At 31.1% G+C, this 27,286-nt stretch overlaps 1 protein-coding gene and 1 long non-coding RNA gene across 2 annotated transcripts; one reads left to right on the top strand and one right to left on the bottom strand.

The window, feature by feature from the left end:
- Positions 1-13,345: 13,345 nt before the first annotated feature.
- On the bottom strand, positions 13,346-17,763 carry LOC133204784 (acidic phospholipase A2 PA4-like). Its single transcript, XM_061340532.1, has 4 exons — positions 17,694-17,763; positions 16,254-16,478; positions 16,011-16,162; positions 13,346-13,569 (listed from the first exon to the last, which is right to left on the bottom strand). Exons 1-4 carry the CDS (start codon positions 17,761-17,763, stop codon positions 13,375-13,377), a joined length of 642 nt encoding a protein of 213 aa, XP_061196516.1. The 3' UTR covers positions 13,346-13,374.
- A 2,574-nt stretch (positions 17,764-20,337) lies between these two features.
- On the top strand, positions 20,338-22,089 carry LOC133172248 (uncharacterized). Its single transcript, XR_009718919.1, has 3 exons — positions 20,338-20,765; positions 21,590-21,726; positions 21,987-22,089. It is a non-coding gene; the product is annotated as an uncharacterized LOC133172248 (long non-coding RNA).
- The last annotated feature ends 5,197 nt before the right edge of the window (positions 22,090-27,286 follow it).

Below are 27,286 nucleotides of genomic sequence, written 5' to 3'. Positions count from 1 at the left end.
ATATATGGTATTTTAAACAAAAGATATTCTTTCTTTCTTCTTTCTTTCTCTTATTATTCTTTTTTTTTTTGGCGATGCTTAACGATGCATCTTTTTGTTTCTTTCTTTTTCGAGTCTCGTTTTTTTTTTTTGGTTAATTCCTTTTCAAGTAAATTGTTCTTCTCTTTTTAAATGGTAATTGATTAATATTTTAAGTCTCATCTTTCTTTCTCTTATTTCTACTTATTTAGTTAATATTTTTATACCTAAACGGAGCATTCCTTGTTCTTTTTTCCTTTTTTTAAAAGTTTGAAGTACATTTCCTGATATTTCGAGTTGTTTTACTCTACCTTAATTTTAGTTGTTTTTCTTTCAATGATGTGCTGTAAAGAGGACTTCTTTTTTCAGAGGAACAGGACGGTTTGAGATATCTCGAAGGCTATAAAAAACCCCCTCTGTACCTCAATTAAGCTATGAACATTGAAAAGTTTGTTTTCTTTCTGAATAAAACGAAGTCACTCTCGCAAAGTTTTTTATTTAGAGAGCACATCATTTGAAGTATATATATGGTATTTTAAAGATATATTCTTTCTTCTTTCTTTATGTCATTATTATTTTTTACAAAACTTAACGAAGTAATTTTTTCTTCCTCTTTCCTTTTCTAATGAAGAATTCTTCTTTTTTTTAGGTACATTCCTTATCAAGTTTATTGTTCTTTTCCTTTAAAAGATATTTTGATTAAGATTCATCTTTCTCTTATTTCTACTTATTTAATTAATATTTTTTATAGCTAAACAAAGCATTTTTTCTTTTATCCGTTTTAAAACTTCGAAGTACATGCAATGATTTTTCAAGATTTTTTTTACTCTACCTTAAGTTGTTTTTCTTTGAATGATGTAAAAAGGACTTTTTTCCAGAGGAATAAGACGGCTTGAGATTTCTCAAAGGCTATAAAAACCTCCCTCTGTACCTCAATCTAGCTATGATCATTGGAGTGTTTGCTGTCTTTCTGTTTAAATAAGAAGTCACCCTCGCAAAAATTTTTAATTTACAGACCACATCATTTGAAGTATATATATATATATATATATTTTTTTTTTTTTTTTGCATATAATGGGTAATTTCTGTGGCTCAAATTGTTTGTACTTTTTTTCAGTATTTTCAATTTCATGCAACTGCAAGCAGCAATACTCATTTGCTGTTATTTTAAAACTGCAAAATTCTACAAAAATTGAATAAATGAAAATGGTAAAGAAAACGAACAGTGACTGATCTCATAAAAGTCTACAAACAATACAAATCTGTGAACCGGGCATAAAACACAGATCCTCGGAAACGCCAAAGGTGGAATCAGGTGCCTAGGAACAGTAAGCATTCCCTTTCGACCGGTCAAAGCCGCCGTAAGCCCTATTGATATTGATCAAATAGACGGAATATTCCGTGTCAAATTTAGTGTAATAACAAAAGCCTACCAATTGCTATGAAATATCTGTCAAAATAAACACAGAAATTACCCAATATATGGTATTTTAAACAAAAGATATTCTTTCTTTCTTCTTTCTTTCTCTTATTATTCTTTTTTTTTGGCGATGCTTAACGATGCATCTTTTTGTTTCTTTCTTTTTCGAGTCTTTTTTTTTTTTTTTTTTTTTTTTTGGTTAATTCCTTTTCAAGTAAATTGTTCTTCTCTTTTTAAATGGTATTTGATTAATATTTTAAGTCTCATCTTTCTTTCTCTTATTTCTACTTATTTAGTTAATATTTTTATACCTAAACGGAGCATTCCTTGTTCTTTTTTCCTTTTTTTAAAAGTTTGAAGTACATTTCCTGATATTTCGAGTTGTTTTACTCTACCTTAATTTTAGTTGTTTTTCTTTCAATGATGTGCTGTAAAGAGGACTTCTTTTTTCAGAGGAACAGGACGGTTTGAGATATCTCGAAGGCTATAAAAATCTCCCTCTGTACCTCAATTAAGCTATGAACATTGAAAAGTTTGTTTTCTTTCTGAATAAAACGAAGTCACTCTCGCAAAGTTTTTTATTTAGAGAGCACATCATTTGAAGTATATATATGGTATTTTAAAGATATATTCTTTCTTCTTTCTTTATGTCATTATTATTTTTTACAAAACTTAACGAAGTAATTTTTTCTTCCTCTTTCCTTTTCTAATGAAGAATTCTTCTTTTTTTAGGTACATTCCTTATCAAGTTTATTGTTCTTTTCCTTTAAAAGATATTTTGATTAAGATTCATCTTTCTCTTATTTCTACTTATTTAATTAATATTTTTTATAGCTAAACAAAGCATTTTTTCTTTTATCCATTTTAAAACTTCGAAGTACATGCAATGATTTTTCAATTTTTTTTTACTCTACCTTAAGTTGTTTTTCTTTGAATGATGTAAAAAGGACTTTTTTTCCAGAGGAATACGACGGCTTGAGATTTCTCAAAGGCTATAAAAACCTCCCTCTGTACCTCAATTTAGCTATGAACATTGGAGTGTTTGCTGTCTTTCTGTTTAAATAAGAAGTCACCCTCGCAAAAATTTTTAATTTACAGACCACATCATTTGAAGTATATTTCCTGTTTGTTTTTTTTTTTTTTTTTTTTTTTTTTTGTTTTTTTTTTTTTTTTTTTTTTTTTTTAAATTTTTTTTTCATATAATGGGTAATTTCTGTGACTCAAATTGTTTGTACTTTTTTTTTCAGTATTTTCAATTTTTTGCAACTGCAAGCAGCAATACTCATTTGCTGTTATTTTAAAACTGCAAAATTCTACAAAAATTGAATAAATGAAAATGGTAAAGAAAACGAACAGTGACTGATCTCATAAAAATCTACAAACAATACAAATCTGTGAACCGGGCATAAAACACAGATCCTCGGAAACGCCAAAGGTGGAATCAGGTGCCTAGGAACAGTAAGCATTCCCTTTCGACCGATCAAAGCCGCCGTAAGCCCTATTGATATTGATCAAATAGACGGAATATTCCGTGTCAAATTTGATGTAAAAACAAAAGCCTACCAATTGCTATGAAATATCTGTCAAAATAAACACAGAAATTACCCAATATATGGTATTTTAAACAAAAGATATTCTTTCTTTCTTCTTTCTTTCTCTCTCTCTCTTTTTTTTTTTTTTTTTTTTTTTTTTTTTTTTTTAATGCTTAACGATGCATCTTTTTGTTATTCTTTCTTTAATATTTAAAGCCTCATCTTTCTTTCTCTTATTTCTACTTATTTAGTTAATATTTTTATACCTAAACGGAGTATTCCTTGTTTTTTTTAACCCTCGCAAAAATTTTATTTAGAGAGCACATCATTTGAAATATATTTTCTTCTTTTCTTTTCTTCCTTTTTCCTAAATAATTTTATCATATAATGGGGAACTTTCAATTCCACTCAAGCAGCAATACTCTTTTTACTATGTTTTAAAACTGCAAAATTTTACAAAAATTAATTAAGCACAAAAATTACCTGATATGTTTTTTATTGTAAGCTTTGTAAGGTAGATATTTTGTCTTCTTTTCCTTTCTCTTATTATTATGATTATTATTATTTTTGTAAAGGTAAGTGATACATTCCTTTTCTCTTCTTTTTTTTCTTTAAATTAAGAGCCTTTTTTATACTTTCTCATTTAAGTTAGCTTTTAAATGATGTTTCGTAAAAAGGACCAGTCTGATCAGTCCCCTTCCTCTTTTTTCCAAAAAAACGAGATGACAGGTCTGGAGATTTTTCAAAAGTTATAAGCTCTCTCTATACTTTAATTTCACATTAATTTATGACTATTAATAACATTATTATAACTATAAACATTGTATTGGTTTAAATGTTTAAACATTATATTAATTCATAACTATAAACATTATATTAATTTTTAACCATTATATTGATTTATAAGTATAGAAATGGAAATATTTTACTTCCAATTGAATGAAAAGGAAACTGTCCTTAATTTTCTTCCTTTTTTCTGAACCTGTATGTTTCAAGCATACTAGTATTTATTCACTTTCATATTTTAGCAATTTATATATGAAATACCTCCCACCATCTGCTTACTCTTCATATATTTAGATACTGTAATAAACACTTTTTGTTTGTTATGGTAGTTAAATTGATAAGTCTGCTAGATAATACAATTGCATCTTCAAAAAATATATTATGTATTATTCTCTGACAAATAAAATTTTGTTAGTATTTTGACACTGATTACGCTCAAATGATTACCACTAGACATCCATTATGTGTAGAATTTTTATTGTTCAGTACAATGAAGATAAGACTAAGACTTCTATTTGCCTTCTATATAGCCTTTCAAATACATGCATTTTTTGAATGCGTGTTATTACATTATGTTTTTCGAAATAGCTGAAATACAAATACATGTACTTTTCAATGCATAGTTGCTGGAAAAATATGATCACTGTATATGTCTTATTCCCTGAATAGGGGGTATGTATATGTTAATATGGTTCGTTGGATGCATAATTACTGAAAAAATATCACCACTGCATATATGAAATGTTTTTTTATAATTGATGGAGAGGCATGTAGATACATACATTTTTAAATAACTTAAAATTACATTTTTTCGCGTTACGAAGTAAGAGTTCACTTTCTAGCACATGCTATCCTGAGCAAGTCGTGTTTTTAAGTTTATGTCTTATAAATACAATAGTAAAATTTATATTTTCATTAATTTTAGTTTAAATTTTTTGGATGTTTAAAACCTGAGTGAGGGTCCGCCACTCAACTTTTTCGCTTACTCTGCAATTTGCCGCGGACACACAGGTTTCCATAGTTTCTTCAAAATATTTGTTTTTTATCTATGGTTTTTCCTGGGCGGCGGAGGAGGCTTTAATTTTATTACATTATTTACATTTTTGGTGTTTTATTTGAGGGAGAGACATTCAGATGCGTACATTTTCGAATGAAAAATTGCTAAAATAAATGAATAAATAAGTGAGAAACGAAAGAAATCATTCATTTTCTTTTCGACAAATTAAATGCATCATTACACAAAAAAGATTTAAATTTTCTTCTTCTTTTCATAATTATAAATTGGGAAGAGGCATTCCAGCAAAATCATTTTTGACAAAGAACAAAAGAATGTGTTTTGTTAAAAAATATTTGAAATCACTATACTAATTTAATATTTTTTCATACTGGGAGAAATATTCCAATACATTATTTTTTTCAAAATTTTATGCACAATTGCTGAAAAAAAAGTGATCATATTGTAATATTATTTCCTTTTTGGTATTTTATTAAGCAGTTCGATATACATAATGCATTTTTTTTATTTTCACCTTTTGTCTTTAATTTTGTCTATCAAGACCTCACAATCTTTTATTTACTGCTTATTTTATTTTTATATTTTTCATACATTCAATTTTAATTTTTCTATGTTTAAAGTACTTGATGCTCTTTACAATGTAATATATTAAATAACTTTTTAACGACATTTTGCAACTACTGTAGAATTTCTAGTACACATAAGTTTTCTAGAGATAATAATTTTTTTCTTTATTTTTTCCTGTCTAAAAAGCATGCAAAGAGATTAAATTATGAAATGTCTTTTTTCAAAGGTTTTCTAGGGTTTCTTTTTTCTCTTTAGTATTTCCTTTTTGGGAAGCATGTAAAGTGATATAATTGTAATATATTTTTTATTGCATAAAATTTTGATGTTTTATTATTCATATTAAAATAAACTTTGCTATGTGACTTTCTTGTCGAGCTTTTTTTTTAATATTTCTTGTTACGAAGAAACTGTAAATTAAAACATAATATATGCAGCTTTAAATATTTTTGATTTGATACTTCAAAAGAAAATTAAATACCCCTACTTTGCATTGCTGATTTACAAGAGATATTTGCTCTAAAAATACTAAGTAGGTTCCTAGATTTGACCAAAATCAAACTAGGGCCTATTCTTCGATAGGAACTTTATCAAGGTTATGACAAGTGTGCAGACGGCCATCTGCAGCTTTTTAGACCTACGTGCACTCTACTGAGTTTGCAATTTATTAATGTAAATTTTTCTTATAAACCTTATATAAAAATTCACCATTCTAATTCATAACAACCCACGGACATCCTTTCATCTTCAAATGAAGGTGAACTAGTTTATTTTAATATTGACATATGGTTCAAGTACCTGTACAGTTGTATTTTTTTTCAATTCAAACAGCAAGAAAGTAGGTAAAACGTGTACACCTACATAATCCAGGGCATGGTCCCAGTAATTTTTTTCTACCTAAGGTTGAGAGGTAAAGAAAATATGATAGGAGATACATGTACCATTTGTTGTTTAAAAAGTAAAGACGTGAATTTCAAATAAGACTACATGTATCTTATTTTAAAAAATGGAGAAGAAAATAAAAATAAAAGATGGGGATGTACAGTTTCGTTAAGGTTTTCTTTTTGTGCTGAATGCAACAACATATAGTTGTAAACAAGTGGAATATCAAAGGCGAAGCGCACAGTCGAGAAATCAATCAATTCCCTGCGCTTTTGTAAACTTCGGCTACATTTAAACAAAATTTAAGGACATTGGCAAGTCAGGGTTTTCCGGAGAAAAAAGTTTAATACATGGGTTTTTTACTTATAAAATAGTAATTGAGAGTGATCTCCCGTGTAGAATTCTCTAAGCGGTGAAAACCAATAAAGCGAATGTAACAGGTAAACTAAAGCACGTGTACTTTCTTCAACGGGTAGAATCATCTATACATTTACAGCAAGAAAGAATGGTAATGTCTTTGTTGTACATTGTATTCAATGACAAGGAGCCAAGAGGTCATCATTTACCATAGTTACATGTAAATCCAGTCTGATTAAAACCAGCCCCCCTTCTCCTTTCACTCGTCAGGAGTGAAAGGAGAAGGGGGGCTGGTTTTAATCAGAATGATGTAAATCGTGCATTCTGTTCTTAAAAAGAAAATTTTAAAAGCCTTTTTTCCTATATATTCGCATGTAAAACTTTTGATTACCTATTTTGGCCCAATCCTACACCCCATCCCCCTCTCCCCCTGTGGATCATAATTTAATTGTATGAACTTGGATCTACACTACCTAAGGATGCTTCAATATCAATATACTAGTAACTAATCATGCCTTTGCTGTGTTTTTAAAAAGATTTTTCCTATGTATTTAGTAAAACCACCCTACCAACGGGGGTCATGATTTGAACAAACTTGAATCTAAACTACCTGAGAATTTTTCATATTAACATGACTAATTATAGCTTTGCTGTTCTTGAGAAGTTTTTTAGATTACAGTTATCCCCATATACTGTATATTCCTATGCAAATCTTTGATCCCTTATAGTGGCCCAGCCTTATCCCTGGAGGCCATGATTTGAACAATCTTGAATCCACATTTGCATGATTACTCAGGGGTTTTACTGTTTGAGAAGATAATTTTAAAGGTTAATTCCTATATATTCCTATGTAAAACTTTACTGTGGTGTCACCCTACCCCCCCCCCTCCCCCCTCCATTCGGGGTCATGATTGGAAAAAGCCTGAATCTACACAATCTGAGGACGCATCTACATGTATATCTATACTACTAATCATGACTTTGCTATTCTTGAGAAGTATTTTAATAAAGCTTTCACGTACATGTAAGTTTCATCTTTTCTGGCTCAGTGGTTCTTGAGGAGGAGATTTTTAAAAAGAATTTCTCTAAATTTTCATTTGTTCTTAATTATCTCCCCTTGAAAGAGGGCGTATTGCAGTAGATGTAGGGAAAAAACTCGCTAAAACAGATGACTGTACGTGCCCAGTTATGTTTACTGGTACTTGCTTTTATGTGTAGAGTCTGTGGTCCTCTACTTGTTAAAAGGTTTGTATAGCCGATTATTTTATTAAAAATGTTCAAATGTTAATTGATAATACGTACATTTATCTCGAGGAAAAGCTTTATCATGTTTATTTAGAAATGTTATATATGTAACTACAAACGCATGGACTACAGGAGCAAACCTACATGTATAAAGCTCTAAAACAGTAGCGTCTTCCTTTGATGCTTTTCTGGAGTTTTTGAAATTAAAAAAAAAATAGCACTGTGACTGAGATCTAGTGAAAGCGGGGGATGGCTAAGCTCTGTAAACTTTCCTTTCTTCAAAATTTCCTTTACATTTGTAGCAGCGTTGTCAGGTACAAGAAAATCACCCTGGGTACCGGTCTTATATAGAGACTAGAAGGTTTTCTTCTCTAAAATCTCCCCCCCCCCCCGAAAAACTGACTCGAGGAGGATTTTCCTCCGGAAAATAGGCTCTAGACCAGGATTTTCCCAACGGAAAAATGACTCTAGAGTAGGAAATCCCACACCAGATTCAATTTTCCGGGGGGGGGGGGGGGGGGTTCCTTCTTTTTAATAGTTATAGAGTGCGATTTCCCCCAGAGCCATATCCCCCATAAAATATCATGACTGTACATATGTATGAGGGGGAAGGGGGACGAAATTTTGCTACCAGTGTCCCTTCTTCAAAATGGTGACCCGACCAGTTCCAATAATTGAAACATGAAATTATAAGTTTCATTATCTCAGTAACCGTCCAATCAATTTTTTTTAAATCCGATGCATGCCGTGTATCTTTATGATTATTAGTATTGCACCCGCAGCCACCCCTCGCACGTACATTTAAGGACATACGCAACGTAGTTTGAACTTTATTGTCTTTTTCCCTAGAGTTGAAGAGTTCCAATACTTAAAGAAACTATGTGCTACATTTTAATGTCTATATATGCTTTTGTACACTTCTTCTAAAACAAGTTTGGATAAACAAGACATCTAGAATGTAGTTTTGTATATTTTTCTTTGAATTATACAAGAATTTTCATCAATTGATATCTTTTCAAAACCCCCAGTAATGCATGCTGATTTTTTGTCCACAAACATCTGTTGGCACTATAATCATAAATTATGAATATCTTGAAAAATTATCAGTAGGTAAGGTACGTTGCGTATGTCCTTAACGCAAATCCCTTGTAAGTTCTTTAGTTATTGTGACAGATTTGTTTTTCTTTAACTGCTTATGTTAAAGTCCATTGACTTGTAGATTTTATTGCGCCAATTGGTCCACATTTTTACTATAAACCATGCGTAAAGAGGTTTATGTCTGGATAAATATATTTAATATATGTCTGGACAAATACATACATACATACATATATATATATATATATATATATATATATATATATATATATATATATATATATATATATATATATATATATATATATATATTCAATTTTTTTTAATATGGAAGGCCACGCGTTTTATCAAGGAGAGCTTATAAAGAAATGTAGATAGTAATATACTTGATTCATTGGAATTTTTTTCTCAAAAAACAATCAATCAAATGCATGTATTCAGTGTGCTGTAAAGTTTACCACAAATTACATAAAATATCATATTTTAAATCTTTGAGCATACATTTATTTGACGCACTAAGGGTAGTGAGAATTTAAGAGAGCTGTGTTGATTATGTGTTTCACTGTAAACAACTTGACAGTCTCCACTACATGTATTTTACCAGACAACCCTGGTATGAAATCTAAGACCACCTTTAGTTAGTCATTGAGAGTTATTTCAAATAAAGGTTTTCGTGACTTTTCTTTCAATTTCTGCATTTAGCAAAGAAAAGTTAGCTTGCATTAGAATAAATATAACCCTCAATAACCCTTCTCCATGCGATTATCTCTGTTTCCTGTATTTCGTAGGCCCCTAGCAACGGTTACAAAAGTTAGGGGGGGGGGCAACTTCCCGAAAAAAATCTGACAAGCAATAAAAACTGCCCTGAAGTGGGAAGGGGGCAATTTCCGAAAATTATCTAACAAGTAAGAAAAAACAAAATCAAAAAACAAAAAAAAATCCATAATTTACTGTCCAAATCCTGGAAATTAACAGTGCTCTGCATTACAACATGAAAAAGTGGGGGACCAGCATCTAAAGGAAAATTTACTATAGCAAAATACTATACTAAAAAAAAGTGGGGGGGGCACCCTACCCCCCCCCCCCCACCCCCACGTTCTACGGATCTGTTTCATATTTCTTTTTTTATTCACTTACAAACGGAAGACCTAGATGCACAGGCCTTTCCTTCACGAAACATAATGTAATTATCTTCTTGAGCTATTGAATAAATATTCTTGCATAAAAACAATTTTCGAAATTAAGAATCTATTTCTATTTAATTACTGCATATAAAATACTAGGAACTCATATAAGATACTAGGAACTCATATAAGATACTAGGAACTCATATATGAAATACTAGGAACTCTTATAAAATACTAGGAATTGCATGTAAATTGATTGAAATAAAAAACAAATCTTAAATTTTTATGAATATATTATTTCAAATATACAAGAATGTACAAAATCCATAGCATTCAAAAACAATTAACATTTTATACATAAATTGAACACATTATAAATAAATCATCCTCAAATGTTCTTTTTGTCAAAATTAGAACATTGAAGTCTGAACACACTCTTGGCGGCCTTCGTGATTATCTCCTTCCGACTCGTTGTCCATTTTCTGTAAAAAGTTTTCGAACTTGGAATCTGCACCTCAAACGAATAATATCACTGAATGAGTCATTTCATAATGGAAAGATGATTTCTTTTTCATTGTCCTTGTATAGAAATTGATACATTTTTATTGAATTTTCACATGTTGCAATCTTGGGAAAAATCTTTATGCGTGCCCAATATCAATATGATCTGAGATTTCCAGTTTCTTGTTCCCAAGTTGTTATTTCGAAAGTTGTCTTGGCAACGAAAAATATTACATGTACTCCACCTTTATTTTCTATTCACCGATGACTCTTGTTAAAAAGTAACGTGAAAGAATAAAAAAAAATGCAGAAGAGAGGTCTCTAGTCCAACAACTATAGTTTCACATGTGAAACTGCGCATGCATCATTTTTCTCTTCTATTCGCCAGCTTCCTGAAAATTGTCAGTTTAACGGTAACGTGAAAGAATAAAAAACAAATGCAGAGAGCTCACAAGTCCAACAAATAGAACGTTATGGTTATAGTTCACGTGTGGAGCTTCCGTCCGGAACTCCTCTGCTGCTGTTACTATCTTGTATCTGTTTGTCATGTCATCCCCGATCAAACGACACTGTCTTCCTATTTTTCTGCTCAGAGAAGAATGTCTAGAATGGGTCCGAATTTCCCGCTTTCGCATTTGGGAACACATTCTGTTTCAGCAGCGGTCAATCGTACCCTCTCTACCTGCAAAGTCCTTCTCCTCCGGCGGAAGATACATGTATATTTAAAATACAGTATTTAGCTTTGTCTTAAGTGCCAGGTGCTACGATCACGTGGGTATATCATTAACATATCAAAACAAATAAAGAAGTACTATATGAGTCAGGGCAAAATTTAAGCTCTTTTACTACGTGAACATTATTTTTGTTTATAATTGTTGTTAGGCTGTAGTACTCAAATCCCTCGACAATCATCCGTCCCCTTTACTATGGGTCTAATAATAAATCGCAAATGATGGTGCAATAATCTGTTAGACAGCTTCATACAATTTAAATCCGACTCTTTTGTAATTTTTAGATATTGTTCATTATTTTATATCTTTGGATGTAGAGATTACACTTTTGAATGATCTGTCGTCTTAGTTTGGCAACAAATAAAGAATTAAAAAAAACCGCAGAGTATATTTGTCACATGTCTGTCTTGAGTAATATTAATTACAACTTGGCACCTTGTTAAAACTTTAAAAAGATATACTTAAATTATCAATTCGGAAATAAGATTAAAAGGACATTGATATTTAAATACTCTACTTCTTTTTCTAAAACCAAGGTCGACGTTACAACTGCATTTACTATTAGACATTAGTCATAGGCGGTGCACATAACAACATGTCCTTTTGTTTAGAGGTAGATACATGGTGACTACCCCAGTCACAGGGTTGTGATCCCCCGCAAAATCTGATAGGCACCTTCGGGAAACTTCCTGGGTTGGTTTCAAATTGACTTTGGACGATGGCATACTATTGATGGTTATTTAACAGACCTTGAACTATAAGAACAATATGAAGTAATTAGATTAAATGATTAATGATCATGGGGGAAAAGTTGAGTGTACATGTACGTGGTTTCTATCCAAATTAAGGGTTTTGAATTTTTTGCTTTCATATTTTGTCAACAAAGAATCTATTTATTGTAATTTGTAGACCTAAATTGGAACTCTTAAAAATTTATATCATACAAAAAAAAACATCATTAATAATTAATTTTTTTTCATTTTACATGTGCAACTAATACTATAAAGTTGAAAAATATTAGATCATACTAAAATTCATGAAGTGTATGTATTGCAATTTTAGAATTATTTGTTTTACTTGATTTTTTTTTCTTTTGAAATAAACATGGTTATTCCACAATCTCAACTGCTGAAATTTGTTGTCAACAACCCTTAATATTGAGCTATTAAACCACAACTTAACTAAAAGTTAGTGTGGATAATTGGCAGATTTTTACAGTTTCAACATGGGATTGCAATATCATAAGCAAAGGGCTCCGAACGATTTTCCGTTAATTGCCAGGTTTTCAACAGTTTTCTTGGAGTTTGTAGCAAACATGTACCACGTTAATATATAGTACTATTACTGGACGATCGTGTTTGGTAGTTAGGTCAGTTTTTCACAGCTATCCATTTTCTGTAAAACTTGGCACACACCGAGATAAAACATTTAATTCTTTTATAAATTTTCTGGGGTTTTGTATTAGTTCATTCTCCAATATATTATATGCAGAGGATTTTAATACACAATTGTCATGCGTTTAATTAAATATAGATAAATAAATTGTATATAGATAGAATGAGTAATTGCAAAAATACATCAGGTCTATAATACCTCATGACAGGTTACATTATATCAAGATTTAATAACTTTACAAGTATCATGCGTGCCCGAAGGAAACAATTTCGGTTGGGGGGGGGGGGGGTTAATACCAATCAAAAATTCCTTGACAAAAGAAAAAAGGTCATCAGACGTTAATATTTATCATTGAGGGGATGCAAATATAATGTTTTCTATAGTTTACTTTATATATCGGCAAAATTATTTTATGGAACGCCCCCCCCCCCTTTTCCTACTACCAGGTCGCGTACACAGAATTCTAAATATATATATATATATATACATATATATATATATATATATATATATATATATATATATATATATATATATATATATATATATATATATATATATATATATATATATATATATGGAGGATTTTCACAGACGGATGAACATGAATTGAGACTTCTTACCCTCTTAATCAAGAAATAATCATTTAGGAAAAATTTGGAAAAAAGTTTACATTAATATTTAATATTTGTGAAAACGATATTTATCCGATAGTATCGCTCCATTTGTGAGGAAATGTTTGAGTGACAGCCCGTTCACCGGTTGTATATTTCTCGCAGAAAAGATGGGACCAATGCTCCTGCTGGCAGTACTGTCCTTTATGGAACGTAAAACAGTTCACGTTAAGCAGTCCGAAAAACAACTTTCCCACCTCGTCTGCGGCGGTCGTGTTGACAGACTAAAATAATCATTTATAGGAATGTGTATTTACCTTTATGACATGAATTTCCCTTTAAGTTATATTTTTTTAAAATTTAAATTAAAAAAAAACAAATTAAATATTTTCATGGCCCGACAGTTTCAAGCATAATCAAAAAATTCTTGAAATACATGTATGTAAAATTTATCTTATTCAGATTTTAATGTTCATAAAGATAATTTTTTTATATCACATTCCTATCAATAATAAAGTTAAAAAATTACATGTGTACTAATTCCACTGATTGGTTTATGGCTACATTTCATTTCCGGAATTTAATTTTAAAATATTGAACTTATTTAAAATTTTTCATCTCCGACATTTATCACATAGTACTTTTCCGGCAATGAAAACAGAATTGAAACTTCCCTCATAAAAAATTTAAAGAATAAACCAAGAATAATTCATTGATATGCAAATAATAAGTTCTGCTTAGCTTTTAAAGAAGCTTAGGAATGATTTTTATCCAGTGGCACATGTAAGTGTTCTGAACTTTTGCTCACCTCCCTTTTCCAAATCAAGATATTCAGTTTAAGTTTGAGATTGGATAGGTTAAGATGGAATTCATAAGACATATAAGAAACTATAGTTGAGGGAATAAAGCAATCATTGTTGCGGGAATTCTGTTTTTCGGTGCAGTCACAGACATTAAATTTGGACGTTAAATTTGGTGAACAAAAATTGCACGCTCATTTAAATCATACACTAGTACTTAAGACTTAGTGCTGCATGTATTGTAATGTTTTTAATTGGAAAATGGGGCCTGAAATAAATGTAATATTAATATACTGTTAAAATTCTATTTCTGCCTACTTAGTTAAGATTAAATTGCAAGAAAGGTAGCCTCCAAAAATTTCGAAAATGTAAAAAAAAAAAAAAAAAAAAAATGCCGGAAATGAAAATAAAAAATGTTGGAAATGCAGTGCAGAATTCCGGAAATGAAATGCAGCGTGGTTAACATTCCACATTCGTGTGTGTTTTCGGGTTTGTTTAATTATGGACTATGGTTAGGGTGGAACTAAAATTGGGATTCAATCTTACATGATGCATGTACATTTAAATTGGGGATAATATCTCTTTGAAAAAAACATTCCCCAGGACAGCAAGGTCACTTTGGTCATATTAATAGTCAGGAATCCTCATGTCACTGAGGACTAAAGTTCCGTTAAGAGGTCGACAAGACCTCTTAGGTCTAAGGTGGGGCCAAATTGTAGGGGTTAGAATTTTTCATGGGATTAAAAGCAAGAAATATTTTCAAAATATTCTTTTGACGAATAACAATGCCAATATGTTTTAGATGAGCATCCCGTGTGTAGAAGTTCCAACTCCCCGTCGATTCTCATTCGGAAGTCACTTGGAATTACTTGGAAGTATTTGGAAGCATTTGGAATTCCAAGTACTTCCAAGTCATTCGGAAGAATTTTTTTGGAAGAATCTGAATTTAATTTGGAATCTATTTGGAACCATTTGGAAGTGCAGAGATGAAACTTAGTCTATATGTTTAATGAGCAGATGTTATGTTATCAGGTGATCGGGTTCGAGGTCTTGTCTCGGGCTCGACCTCGTGGATTTTGAAATCAGGCGGTTCAAACCTAAACAGTGTTGCATCATGATCGCATAAAAAAGGATTGATCTTCTATGAAGTATATGTAGTGCAATGGAGATAATTAACATCTTTTAAGTTCATGACTCGGTGGTATCTAAATCTTCATTTTATGTCGCACTTCTCTTTGAAAAACAGTTAGACCGTATCGGATTGATCATTGCTGAAACTGTGAAAAGTGTCTTTTTTTGGAATTACTTGTCATGTCAGTGCGTGTGCTGATGATAATACAACGTGTTCGACTTTTATTACATCCGTAAATACATGAAGCCAGGAAATACCTAAATTACCGCTATTCTTCATTTGTGACTTGGATTTGAATTTTGCAAAAATATCTGTGAATATTTTAATTAAAAACAGTTTTACATGATAATCTTTAACCAGGAAGGTTTGTCTTTTTCAAATGCACTGGATATTAAACATTAAATGATGCCAAAAGAATAGTGTTTTAAATATGATATGTATATATTATCAAATCGCTGGTTGTTTGTTATCTGAACAACATGTTTAAATATAAGCCAATGAAATCTTGTTTTTATTTGTTGAATCACATTTGTAATAATCATTCGGAAGTCATTTGGAAGTAACTTGGAAGTCATTTGGAAATTTCTAGAAAAATCTGAGTTTTAGTCATTCGGAAACAACTTGGAAGTAACTTGGAAGTCATTTGGAACCATTTGGAAATTTGTTCCAATACTCCGAATGGTGATTTGGAAATTCCAAATGAAGAATTCCAAGTGATTAACTTGGAAATTCCAAATGCAACTTGGAACTTCTACACACGGGATTGTGGTTCATGGGCCTCTTGTTTCAATACCTTTAGACAATTGTAGAGCTTGTTATCACAATCACAGTGGCTCAGCGTCCATGGATACGGATTGCGGAAGTTATACTTTGTCTCAAAGTGGTCAATGAAGTAAGGACAATGATCGTGGGTTCTACAGCAGGCGTCTGTAGCGTTGAATTTTCCTTAAAAATATATAATGCCACTTCTTTAAAATAAAAAAGGTATTCAGTTCAATGCTTTATTCTCAAGGATGTTTGATGATTTAATCGTTACCTAGATCTGTGTACGACGTTGCCTCGTTTCCAAGTCCACACCATTTGGTTCCTGGAAAAATTCCAATACCAGAAGCCCCTGGTCCAGCTGGCTGGCCGGTTTTTTCGGGTTTGAAAGGTATCTCCGATCCATTGTCATCGGCTCTTTTTGATCCAGAGAATTTGGTATGCATTGCAATGTCATTTAGGATGCACCATCTGAATAGATCTAGAATCGCATATTCACCTGCAAGGAGTGGAGATCATCAAATTATATTATCACAAGTATATCATTCTACTGGTATTAATAATGTAGATAACGTTTCATTTGTTCTGAAACTGAGGTTTGACTATTCATTTAGCATTTGAAAATTTGAATATACTCATTTAATGCATTGAGATCTGTTTTAATAACGTGCCGTCAGCCTGCATCCTAAACAAAATGCCAAAGGGTCTTACCGTTCACCTGAGTATAATACAACTATAAAAGATCCACTGAAGTATAATTAAAATAAAACAAAATAAAGTGAGAGATTGAGATATGATGCGCTAAAGAGAAATAGGATAATCAGGGATCAGCTAGTACTCAGAAATAAATCATAAAGTAGATCTATTTCCATGTACTTGCTAGTATTTATAACTCCTTTCTGTCACTGTCATTATACAGACTAAAGTATTCAATAGTGCTGGAGAACATAAAGTTAACCATACACAGGGTTCATGAATTTCACCATTTTGGTAAAGTATCGATGCTTATTACAATCATGCCAATAGTTGAACTGTTTGATGTCCAGGAGTAAAGAAGATTTTTTTAAGCTACCTTCAATTTTTATGGTTTAAGCCCGGGGGGGGGGGGGGTTCATGAAATTTATTGATTTTGTTTAGCTTCACCCATAGATATCATATGCCAAATATTGGCTGAAATTAGTTTAGCGGTTTCAGAGAAGCTGAACAAGTTCAATTGTTAACACACGACGGGCTTCGCACGACGACGGACAAAAACAGCAATAGGTCACCTGAGTGACTCAGGTGTCCTTAAAAACTGAGGAACACATAGTCTTGCCTGTTTTCATTCTTTTGGGAAATCTTCGAAGTAAATTATTAACTTCTTTGAAATCCTGAAAGAGTCTGCAGAATTCCACATATTTGCCAGATACACGAGCATCCGAAAGAAATTGTCCTGCAATATTTTTTTTAATTCTGTCGATGAATTAGGAAAGGATTTATACTGGATGGCAATCTTGTCTTCAGCAGAAAAAAAGATACACGTAATAGTTAACAAGCATATTGAGCATATTCTTTGGACTTGACATTGTATAATTATAATAGCATGTCAATTGTATGTCGTGTCAATATGTAAATCTTTAAAATTTACATTAGGAAATTTTCGTTAACACAATTTTTTTAATGTGCAAAGGACTATTCGCAAATTCATAAGCTTTAATAATTAACCAGATCAAACCTTCCTTCACAGTGGCAAAAACCCCTGAGAGTGCCAAAACAAACACAACGGTCACCTCTTTAAGGGTCATCCTGACTGAATATATTATACATTGTAATCTTATCTACTTTGTTCCATATATTTGTGTTCTACGTAGTAGGTTTATTTGATACTAAGAATTCCCTTTTTGTGTCGCTGGGCGGATCACTTGACCCGGCGTCTGTCTGTCTGTGTGTCTGTCTGTCCGTCTTTCTGTCTGTCTAGCTGTCTGTCTGTCCGTCTGTCACACCTTGTATCTCAAGAACTGTACGAGATATTGACTTGATATTTTGCACATATATTGATTGGCACTATGGCATTTGTGCATAGCCATGGTTACCGACCTTGTGGCACTTGACCTTTGACCTACTTTACAAAAAAGTTAGAAGTGCCAATATACAGCACATTTTTTTTTATATTTTAGGTGTAAGTCTATGCTACTGGGCATGTGCACTGATTGTCATAAAACATTATGAAAAATACCAGCGTTACAATTCACTTGACCTTGACCTCTGACCTACATTGCAAAAATAACCCGAACAGTTTAATTTAACTTAAAACTTTTGAATTTTGAGAGGCGGGGTGTTGATAATCAGCATTTATACATATTTATGAGCTCATAATACTGTATTTTACAACTGTATGATATTCAGTTACCACACAAACTGAAATTTAAATGTTATGAAAATACATCGGGATCAGTATCCCACAACGGATCGTGTAGAATGACAATTGCATGGTGTAAAGACTTTGAAACAGGTATTAACACATGTAAAATGATAAATTATTATTTATAATAATTTCAACTTAATTATTCATTTGAGGGTTGGGGATCATATTTTCTTTGTTTGTCAGACTCTATCGCAGTCTTATACTATGCGTGGATGCTTTTTTGTGCATTCATGGACTATCGCGCTAGTAGTAAATAAATAGCTAACTACGCTTAATTAGATTTATTTACATCTTTAATGAAGCTACAAAGCAGGCGACACATGCGTTCCTTGGAACACCCTAGTTTTATTTACTTTAACTGTAAATTCATCAAAGGATTAAATCACATGCACGTGTGTGCATTCTTTAGCACATTTCTTCAAGGTCTATGAAGTAATTATCAATGATGTAATTATCAATTATTTATATATCTTATAATTAAAGCATGGTTGTTATTGCTATATTGCTGTTATGTAAGATGAAAGTTGTAAATATAAAGGTTGTAAGTATTTTAGAATAAATTGTAGCTGCACTATCTGCTATTTTTTTCGCAAAAAATAAAATTTAAAGAAATTGATCATGAAAGAATGTCTGTTTGTCAGTCTGTCACACCTTTTTTTTATCAACAACTGTAAGAGATAAAGAGTTGATATTTTGCACATATATTGGCACTATGACTTTTGTAAATTGCCATGGTTACTGACCTCGTAACCGTTGTCCTTGGCATTTGATCTAGTTTATAATGCCGATATAAGCATGTTTTTAACATTTTTAAAAATGGTAAGTCTATGCTACTGAATATGTGCACTGTATGGCATAAAACATCATGAAAAATACCAACGTTACAATCCACTTGACCTTTGACCTACTTTGAAAACAATACCCTGGGCAGTTTAATTTAACACATGACATTTATATTTTAAGAGGCAGGGTTTTGATAATTCGCATTTTTACATGTTTATGAGCTCATGATACTGTACTTTGAAACTGTATGATATTCAATTACCACACAAACTTATATTTAACGAGGTTGGATCCTGATATTTAAAGTCTTAAACTTTTTTTGTCAAGTATATTTTTAGTTTCTACACACATAGCTTAATTAAAAATAAAAACAAAAAATTGAGGTCAATATGCTTCTTTTGGCGCTACAGTACATTTAATATGACCTTTTTGCACTGAAATTTGTGTCTTAATCAAAAATCACATCTTCGACGTTTTTCCTCCAATGTTTTTATCCAAATAAATCATGGGGCAAAATAAACTATTAGTCTATTTTAAAAAAGACACATTAAAATTGTGACTAAGAAAAAGTTTCAAATTGCTTCGCATAATCAATTATTTGACCTTTCTGCATTCACAAAATGTGATTTTTCTGGCATTAAAAATTTAACAAGCAAGAACATTATTTTAAAGTCTTAAACTTTTGCTGAATTTAAGCAGATTGATCAAAGCTATCTTATATATTCAGAAAAGAAAAACAAAAGTGGGGGTCTATGATGTAAATTTTTAGATATTACTAAAATTGTGTTAATTTTATGTTAAAATTGGCTCAATTTTCTCCTGGACTTTCAGAATATATATACTATATTTGTCACAATATAATGAAAGAATTCAAAAGAAATAATTTGATAGATACATGTATTTCAGAACCAGCATAAAATATCTCACAGCAAAAAACAGCTCTGTTTGCCACCAGCATGGAAAATTAGGAATCTAAACTTAACAGTACTGTATATATTTCAAAAGGAAAAAAATTGATCATTTTCTTCTTAAAAAAAACCTTCTGCAACATAATATAGTCCCTGACTTAATCCTATTTGAATGGAATTTAATCGCGGTTTTTTCATTGGATGTAGTTTAATTTGCATTTTAGAATCCAGATTTAAGGTAGAGACGGATAGCAATCACGTGATAGATAGAATCCGCATATTAGCACGTGCTGTTTTTCCGGATTCCGCAACGCCGCCAAATAATAATCTTCATTTACACATTATTGTCTATGCTACAAGATGGCCGACGAAGCAGTCGAGAAAATTTCCTCGTTTAAAAGACAAAGTTTCCATACATATTTAATCATGACGGTCCTCGAAATTGAAGCACCTTAATAAGAATCGAAATGAAAATGAGACTGAAACTGACCATGAACATAATTTTGGTGAAACTACTCCTTGTCGACTGCAGCACCACGTGGGTGCCGGTATCTGTGTCTGATGTGGTTTTGAATATAGACATAAGCTGATTAAAGGCCATGACCCTGCAGATGTTAATTGGTATGATGGAAGAAGTAAAAATTTTGCAGAACAAATGTTTTGTTTGCAGTGTCCGTTTCAGATACATCAGGTGAATATTACGACTATGGTGCATGTTTGTTTAACGTACAGGTCTGGTACAATCACTAGATTTAGCTACGTAGCTTGAATTACCTACATAGGTTTATTTACCTAACTAAAGTAGTTTTATTTAGCTGCAAAGTCAAACTTATTTTATGACCAGACTCTTACTTCTTGAATGAAATAACAAGACCAGACATTTCTGGTGAACATGATAAAGGCCGGATTGGTAATTATTTAGCACAATGTGAAGTAATCATACTTTTCTGTGCCTAAACGCACACCAGGCTGTGTATAGTTACTCAAACAATAGAAATACATATTTTGCTTAAAGTGTTAAAACGCAGAAATGTGTAAACTTTCTCAGCTTTGGATCGCTTTTTAAATATTAATCCCTTGTATAAGTAATTGTGGATATTTACTTGCAATTCTAGATCTTTTGTCTTTTTGAAATAAAAAGTAAAAAGCAAATTTGTAAAAAGTTGCATTGAAATAGCTAAATAAAGCTACCCAAAGTAGCTAGATAAAGTTACAGTAGCCGTCTGTAGGTAATTCAACCTATGCAGATAAATGTACTGATTGACTGGACCTGTTTAATACTTAACATTGTATATTATTTAAGTACATGTATTTTACATGTTATCTTATGAACCATATACATAGATGATAAATTACAGTTTAAATGGTGCTGTATTCAAAAGATTTTTAAATAAATGCAAGTTTATGTAATAATTATGCACATGTAATAAATTATGTATGTATTTGTTGTTGCTCAAAAGGGCCCTGATTATAAACAGATATCATAAATACTAAAAGAAATATTAAATACTACAGGTGAAGCAAAATATGGACTAGGCTAAGGCAGTGTATTCAGCATTCTCTGCGGAAATAATGTGGCCATTCAAATCAAGTGTCAGCTGGAAAGAGGAATATCAAGGGTGCTTTTTACATTAACTTCAAAGTAGCCATTGGTTTGTATTTAAAGCTTAATTTGTTTCGTCTCTTATTTTTTCCTTTCAATTTACACTTGCACATGTATCAGGGAAAATCCAGAAATTTTTCCAATAAGGAGGGGGGGGGGGAGGTGTTTTATATTATTATAAATTTATTAGATTTCAAATTTTTAGTCCTTATATTCTTAAGTTACACACCATAATGTACAAACTATTGTATACATGTAGAAGCATTTTCTGAAGTCAATAATTTTTCAAAGTTCATATACATATTTCAGGAAAATTCAAGACAGATCTGCTATAGTAACTGTACATGTGTGACAGGAAAGGAGGAAAATGTATGGCTGGACCGAGATTCTAACCTGGGACACCTGCATCACTAGTCAGGTGCTCTATTGACTTAAATACATGTACCGGTAAATGCTTGTGTATAGACATCCAAAAAAAAAAACCACATTGTAAATTGAATTAAAAACTGAATACATGTAACCAAAAATTATAAAATGTAAAGATGTCTTCTAACTTGAATGAGATTGTTTCAACTATAACACCAAAGAATTGGTATGATAATCTGAAGAAGTCAGTATTGTTAAAAAACTTATGAGACATGGTTTTTTAACAATACATGTACATGCTGACTTCTTCACATTATCATACCTAAATTTACAAAAAATTAAATTTACAAATTAAATGAGGCCCAGGATCATGAAACAGACTTAGACTTAAGTCAAATTTTCAATCGCCTGTAAAGTATTTATTAATTATTGAATTAATCTCTAAATTTGCAGATAAAAACACTTTTGTAATGCAATATTGACAATTATTTTAATTTTGGTCTACTTAATGTCTACAATGTTTTAGTGCAACATTAAGATTTTGACTTAAGCTTAAGATCTTTCATGATCCTGGGGCCAGAATTGTTAATAAATTCTACAATATCTTTTAAATAGATCAAGCTATCTACTTTAATTTTTATTGTCTTTTCTTCATGTTACATATCTTATGGACATACATGATCCTTGGCTATATAATCAAGTGTCATATGCAGTGTTACAAAAGAATATTGGAATTATGTCAATAAGGTAATTAGGACAAGACTGGATTAAAACCAAGGAATAAGAATGATGTAAAAAATGTATTTTAATTCCACATATAATAGTTACTGTACATAAATTTGCATATTTAAAATTTAGCGCAATTACTGGGTGTGGAATTTTTGGCAAAATCATGAATTCGAACTATATATGTCCCTGCTGTATTTATAAATGATTTCTTAGCAGTATTATTGAATTAGCGCATCGTTGTCTGCGCCAAAGCTGCTAAAATATGAAGCCCACTTTTTTAAGTACACATACAGCATGTTGCTAGTTGCTGTATGTATTGTTTTACATTGAAGATGTTTCATTGACAGGTACATGTAGTGTTTTTTCCACAAAAACTTTATCCTTTGGCCTTAACTCTTAAACAGTTATTGCTGGGTCTTTGTATTTCACATGTTTATTTCTTTTTTTAACCCCATGATCTTGGCCTTAGAGTGTGACCTACATTGAGAAACTACAACATTTAATCTTTATCTATATATACCAATTTTTTTTTTAATTTAGACACTTCATTAATCCAAACAATTTCCATGGGAGCAAAAGTGTCCAGATTAATGAGGCTGACTACATATGCATTTGATTAAAAGATTCATGACAATTTGATGAATACATATATATAAAAATGTATTGCTACAGTATAATCTGACAGAAATGTCTTATATTCATAATATAGACATAGTCATACTATGTTTGCAGTGTAAGAAAGAAGTAATACATGTATTTTAGTTCTTTAAATATTAAAATAATTTGTTCATTTCAGAAAAAGAACTACCAGAAGGATACAGTAAAGAGGAACAGACATATCCCACCCATTATATATGTGCTTCAAAATCTGAATATACAGAATGAATTCCGCTCATTGCAGCTCCTTCTGAAAAGAACACCTTTGTTGTATTGACATAGAATCAACAGAATTGTCCGGTTCCTTGAACATGACACAAGTGGATCCATATGATGGCAATTAAAGATTCATACATGTGTACATAAATGATTGATCTTCGTCAGCCAATAAGCCAAAAAACTACAGCTAGCAAAATAACAAGTTTATCTTACTTTTCCAAATGAATCTTAATGGTAATACATGTACATGTAGCATCAACATTCATCAAGCATTGTTATATTTCTTAGATTTTCTTAAATCAAACCATCCTTTTCTTGTTGTAGGTCATAATGTTGTATCAAATGACATTCCAATTTTCTTGAAATTACTTGAGGAGTTTGGACTTCAAGAAAAACTTACATATTATTGAATGTATTTACTTTATTTTGTTGAATTACATCCCGAGTTTAAAAGTTGTACACCATCATATACAGTCCTCTAACTTTTATGAATCTGTGTGTAAAATCTATACTTTAAAGTTACAAATTATTACCTTTAATAGATTATATGTTCTTACGTAAATTATTACACTATTTTTGTATGTATGTAATGATAACCGAATCACTCTATTTCCCCGCACTTTTTACCATGTGATGCTTTAGTGTATTAATATCTGACTACTGATGACCAGGCAGTCTTCATTAAACAGTGAAACACATAACTCATGCTTTTATTTGAATATCTTTAAAACAAGGATAACATACTGTGGATTGATTCTGTTTACAAAACTTCATAATCACTGGGTATTCTTATATATGTTATACATGTATTTGGAATGAAAAAGAAACTGTTAAAGGAAAGTGAAATTAATACTAATGTTGTCAAAGGAAGATTAAAAGAACAGTTTATTTATGCACAGAATTGGTCAAAAGATATTGTCATTGATAATTCATCCAAGAATCATATGTATAATAAATATATAAAAGTCAATTTTAACGATATAAAGGAAAGTTTATATCTGTTTGAATGTAAGTGCAAAAAGGTCAACCAGGGCAACATGTGTCTAGGATGTATAAATATTTGCTTTTGTGATATAAAATGTAATTTAGAAGAATATTACAAAGAATTTACGCATTTTCTGTGAAATATTTTGATGAATTCTTTGATAATCTCTCTTAGTCACCATATTCTTCAAAAGTGCATCCTTTGTAAAGGAAGGGGGTAGGGTAGGGTGTAAGATAATAAACTTGCGCCAGGTTGAAATTAAACCCCATTATGTAGTATGATTTTTTTCTGAAATTTAAGATACCTATTGACTAACTATAATATGCAATAAAAAAAGAAATTTGATGGGTAATTTTTTCACAGTGGAAGCAGAAGTGTGAGTCTTTGAGCAATGAATAGGCAATATTTTAACGTAATTTGACCATGCATCTTGGTGAATGTAATTCTGTTTTTTGTTTACAATGCTTGATACTTTTAAGATTGATGTCAAATATTAATTCATATAGACAGATGTTTGAATTCATATAAGACAAATGATAATTAATATATCAATAAAAATTTTATAGCCCTTTTCATTTCTTCTTCTTATATTATTTTACCCTGCTTTTTCAGCTCTTCGGTGGGTGATGAAGGCTATATTAAAATAATCAAATTTCTCTTAAACTAGCCCGATGACCTACCTTGAATTTTTAATATGATTTAGAACAAAGACTCAACACAAACATATATAAAATTCAGAAAATTTCAATGGTTAGTTTTTTTGTTGACAAACTATCAATCTCTACCTTAATGTTAGAACTTAAAAATGATGCAGAATTTTAGAAATAAAGGGGATCTCTTGTAATGATGCAAAAGTTCACAATCAAATACATATTGTCATCACCCATGTTTCAAAAATGAGTATTCATTTAAAGTTATGAGACAAAGGGGTATCATTAAGGTAACATATTTTGTCAATTCCCAAGTATTCAATACACAGTTTTTCATAATAAATGTAGAAGCAGTTAATTTTATTTTTTACAGTCAAGAAGTTCTAGCTAAGAGCTCCTAATTACAGAAAACCGCATGCTTTTCCTGTCTTTGCAAAGAAATTAAATTTTTAAGGAGGCGTGGTTACTCCACTGAGCTGAAAACTGTTTAAAATGTCTTCTGCAAAGTAGATGAAAATGAGTGCGTGTGTGAAAACTGCGCATCATAACAAAAAAAATTGCTGAAAAAGCCACATAAAGATTTGGTTTTGATATTTGTAAAGACTATTATTTCATGTACATGTAGTAAACGATGTTCAGATGGATTAAAAAATTAAAATGTGGAAATGTGGCGTTCAAAGATTTCCATTTAAATCTGTGGTGACTCCAAAAAGTATCGATGCTGTGCAACATAATGTCTGACAAGTGAACCAAGGGCCTTAACGGTCACCTGAGTATAACACTGTAAAGAATCCATAGAAGGTTAAAATAAAAAAAAATTAACTGAGAGCAAGATTAACCACAAGCAAGAGAATTAAGATGATCAACAAAATAGTTAGTCTAGTCCTCATTAGCAACAGAACTACATGTACCTGAATATTTTGAGGAACTTGCAGAAAATTCGTGTACTCACGTTTTACGACCTTTTATTTATTTGTAGCAATGTTGACTAGAAATTAAAATACAGTACTTTTTATATTCCCAAAAGTAGTAACATTTAAGTCAGAGATATTAACATGAAATTGCTGTATTTTTCTTCAAACTATAAGTACCCGCTTATATCATTTAATATAAGTGATGATTCAAAAAAAAATAAATTTACTGTAGTATAAATTTCAAATAAGTGATTTCTGAGAATTTTATTTTGCTGTAAAAATGTGCCATAAAACTTACACATTTATGTTCAGTAAGACTAAATTTAAGCATTAGATTTTATCAGGGGGAAAAAAATCAGTACTATACGGAATGTATAGTATTACAAAAGAAAATTAATTTTTGTACAGACCGACAATGGTGTGATTTTTCTACATTCTAATCTTCTTAAACATTTTCCATTACAATTGTAGATAATATCGGGTACAAATGACGTAAAAAAGCATTTCTGTCGAGTACAGCAAAAGAATCTAATGAGTTCCCTACAAAACGCTACGTACCTTTTTTTATCCAAATGTACACAAATATAAATGCAACCACTTCAACTTATTTTGAAAATGATGTTATGCTACATATTTCTAAAATAAAAATTAAGTTCTGCACTTTGTATTGTATCGTGTCTTTTTTTGAAATACTGAAACGAACTATAACATATAGAAAAATCTGAAAACCGGGATTAAATGACAGGAGTGAGAACACGAAATTTTAAACTCATCTATTTCTATTATGCCCAAAGTAACCATATTTAAAAAAAAACTTTCTTTATTGAAATTTTATTTCGATGTATTGACCAATGACTATAGGGGGACACTTTTTCTCTCACAAGAAGGCTTATTTTCAACGTTATCCTTTGTTGACAGCCCTGGCTGCTCTAAAAAAAATTAAACTGCTATTTATATCCGGTACAAGCTAATTTAAACCGCAAAGTCCGTTAAAGGTGGCAGGGGATAGTTTCGTACTAAAGACCCGGTCAAATTTCTTAAAAAATTGAGATATCCCCTGTTTGATGTGATATTTTATGTAGAAAAATG

This window comes from Saccostrea echinata, unplaced genomic scaffold (assembly GCF_033153115.1).
Source record: "Saccostrea echinata isolate AGI-Se365-2 ecotype Australia unplaced genomic scaffold, CSIRO_AGI_Sech_v1 ptg000054l, whole genome shotgun sequence".
In the NCBI taxonomy this organism is placed as follows: Eukaryota; Metazoa; Mollusca; class Bivalvia; order Ostreida; family Ostreidae; genus Saccostrea; species Saccostrea echinata.
The sequence above is the reverse complement of the archived record's forward strand: the minus strand, read 5'-3'. Positions and strand labels throughout refer to the sequence as shown.

Bases quoted from the DNA above. Each gene is read 5' to 3' on its own strand.
- LOC133204784 (XM_061340532.1), bottom strand. From the start codon at position 17,763: ATGACCCTTAAAGAGGTGACCGTTGTGTTTGTTTTGGCACTCTCAGGG. The intron at 16,163-16,253 runs GTAACGATTAAA...TATATTTTTAAG, and splicing joins AACGTCGTACACAGATCTAG to GAAAATTCAACGCTACAGAC. The intron at 13,570-16,010 runs GTATTGAAACAA...TGATTATTTTAG, and splicing joins AGCTCTACAATTGTCTAAAG to TCTGTCAACACGACCGCCGC.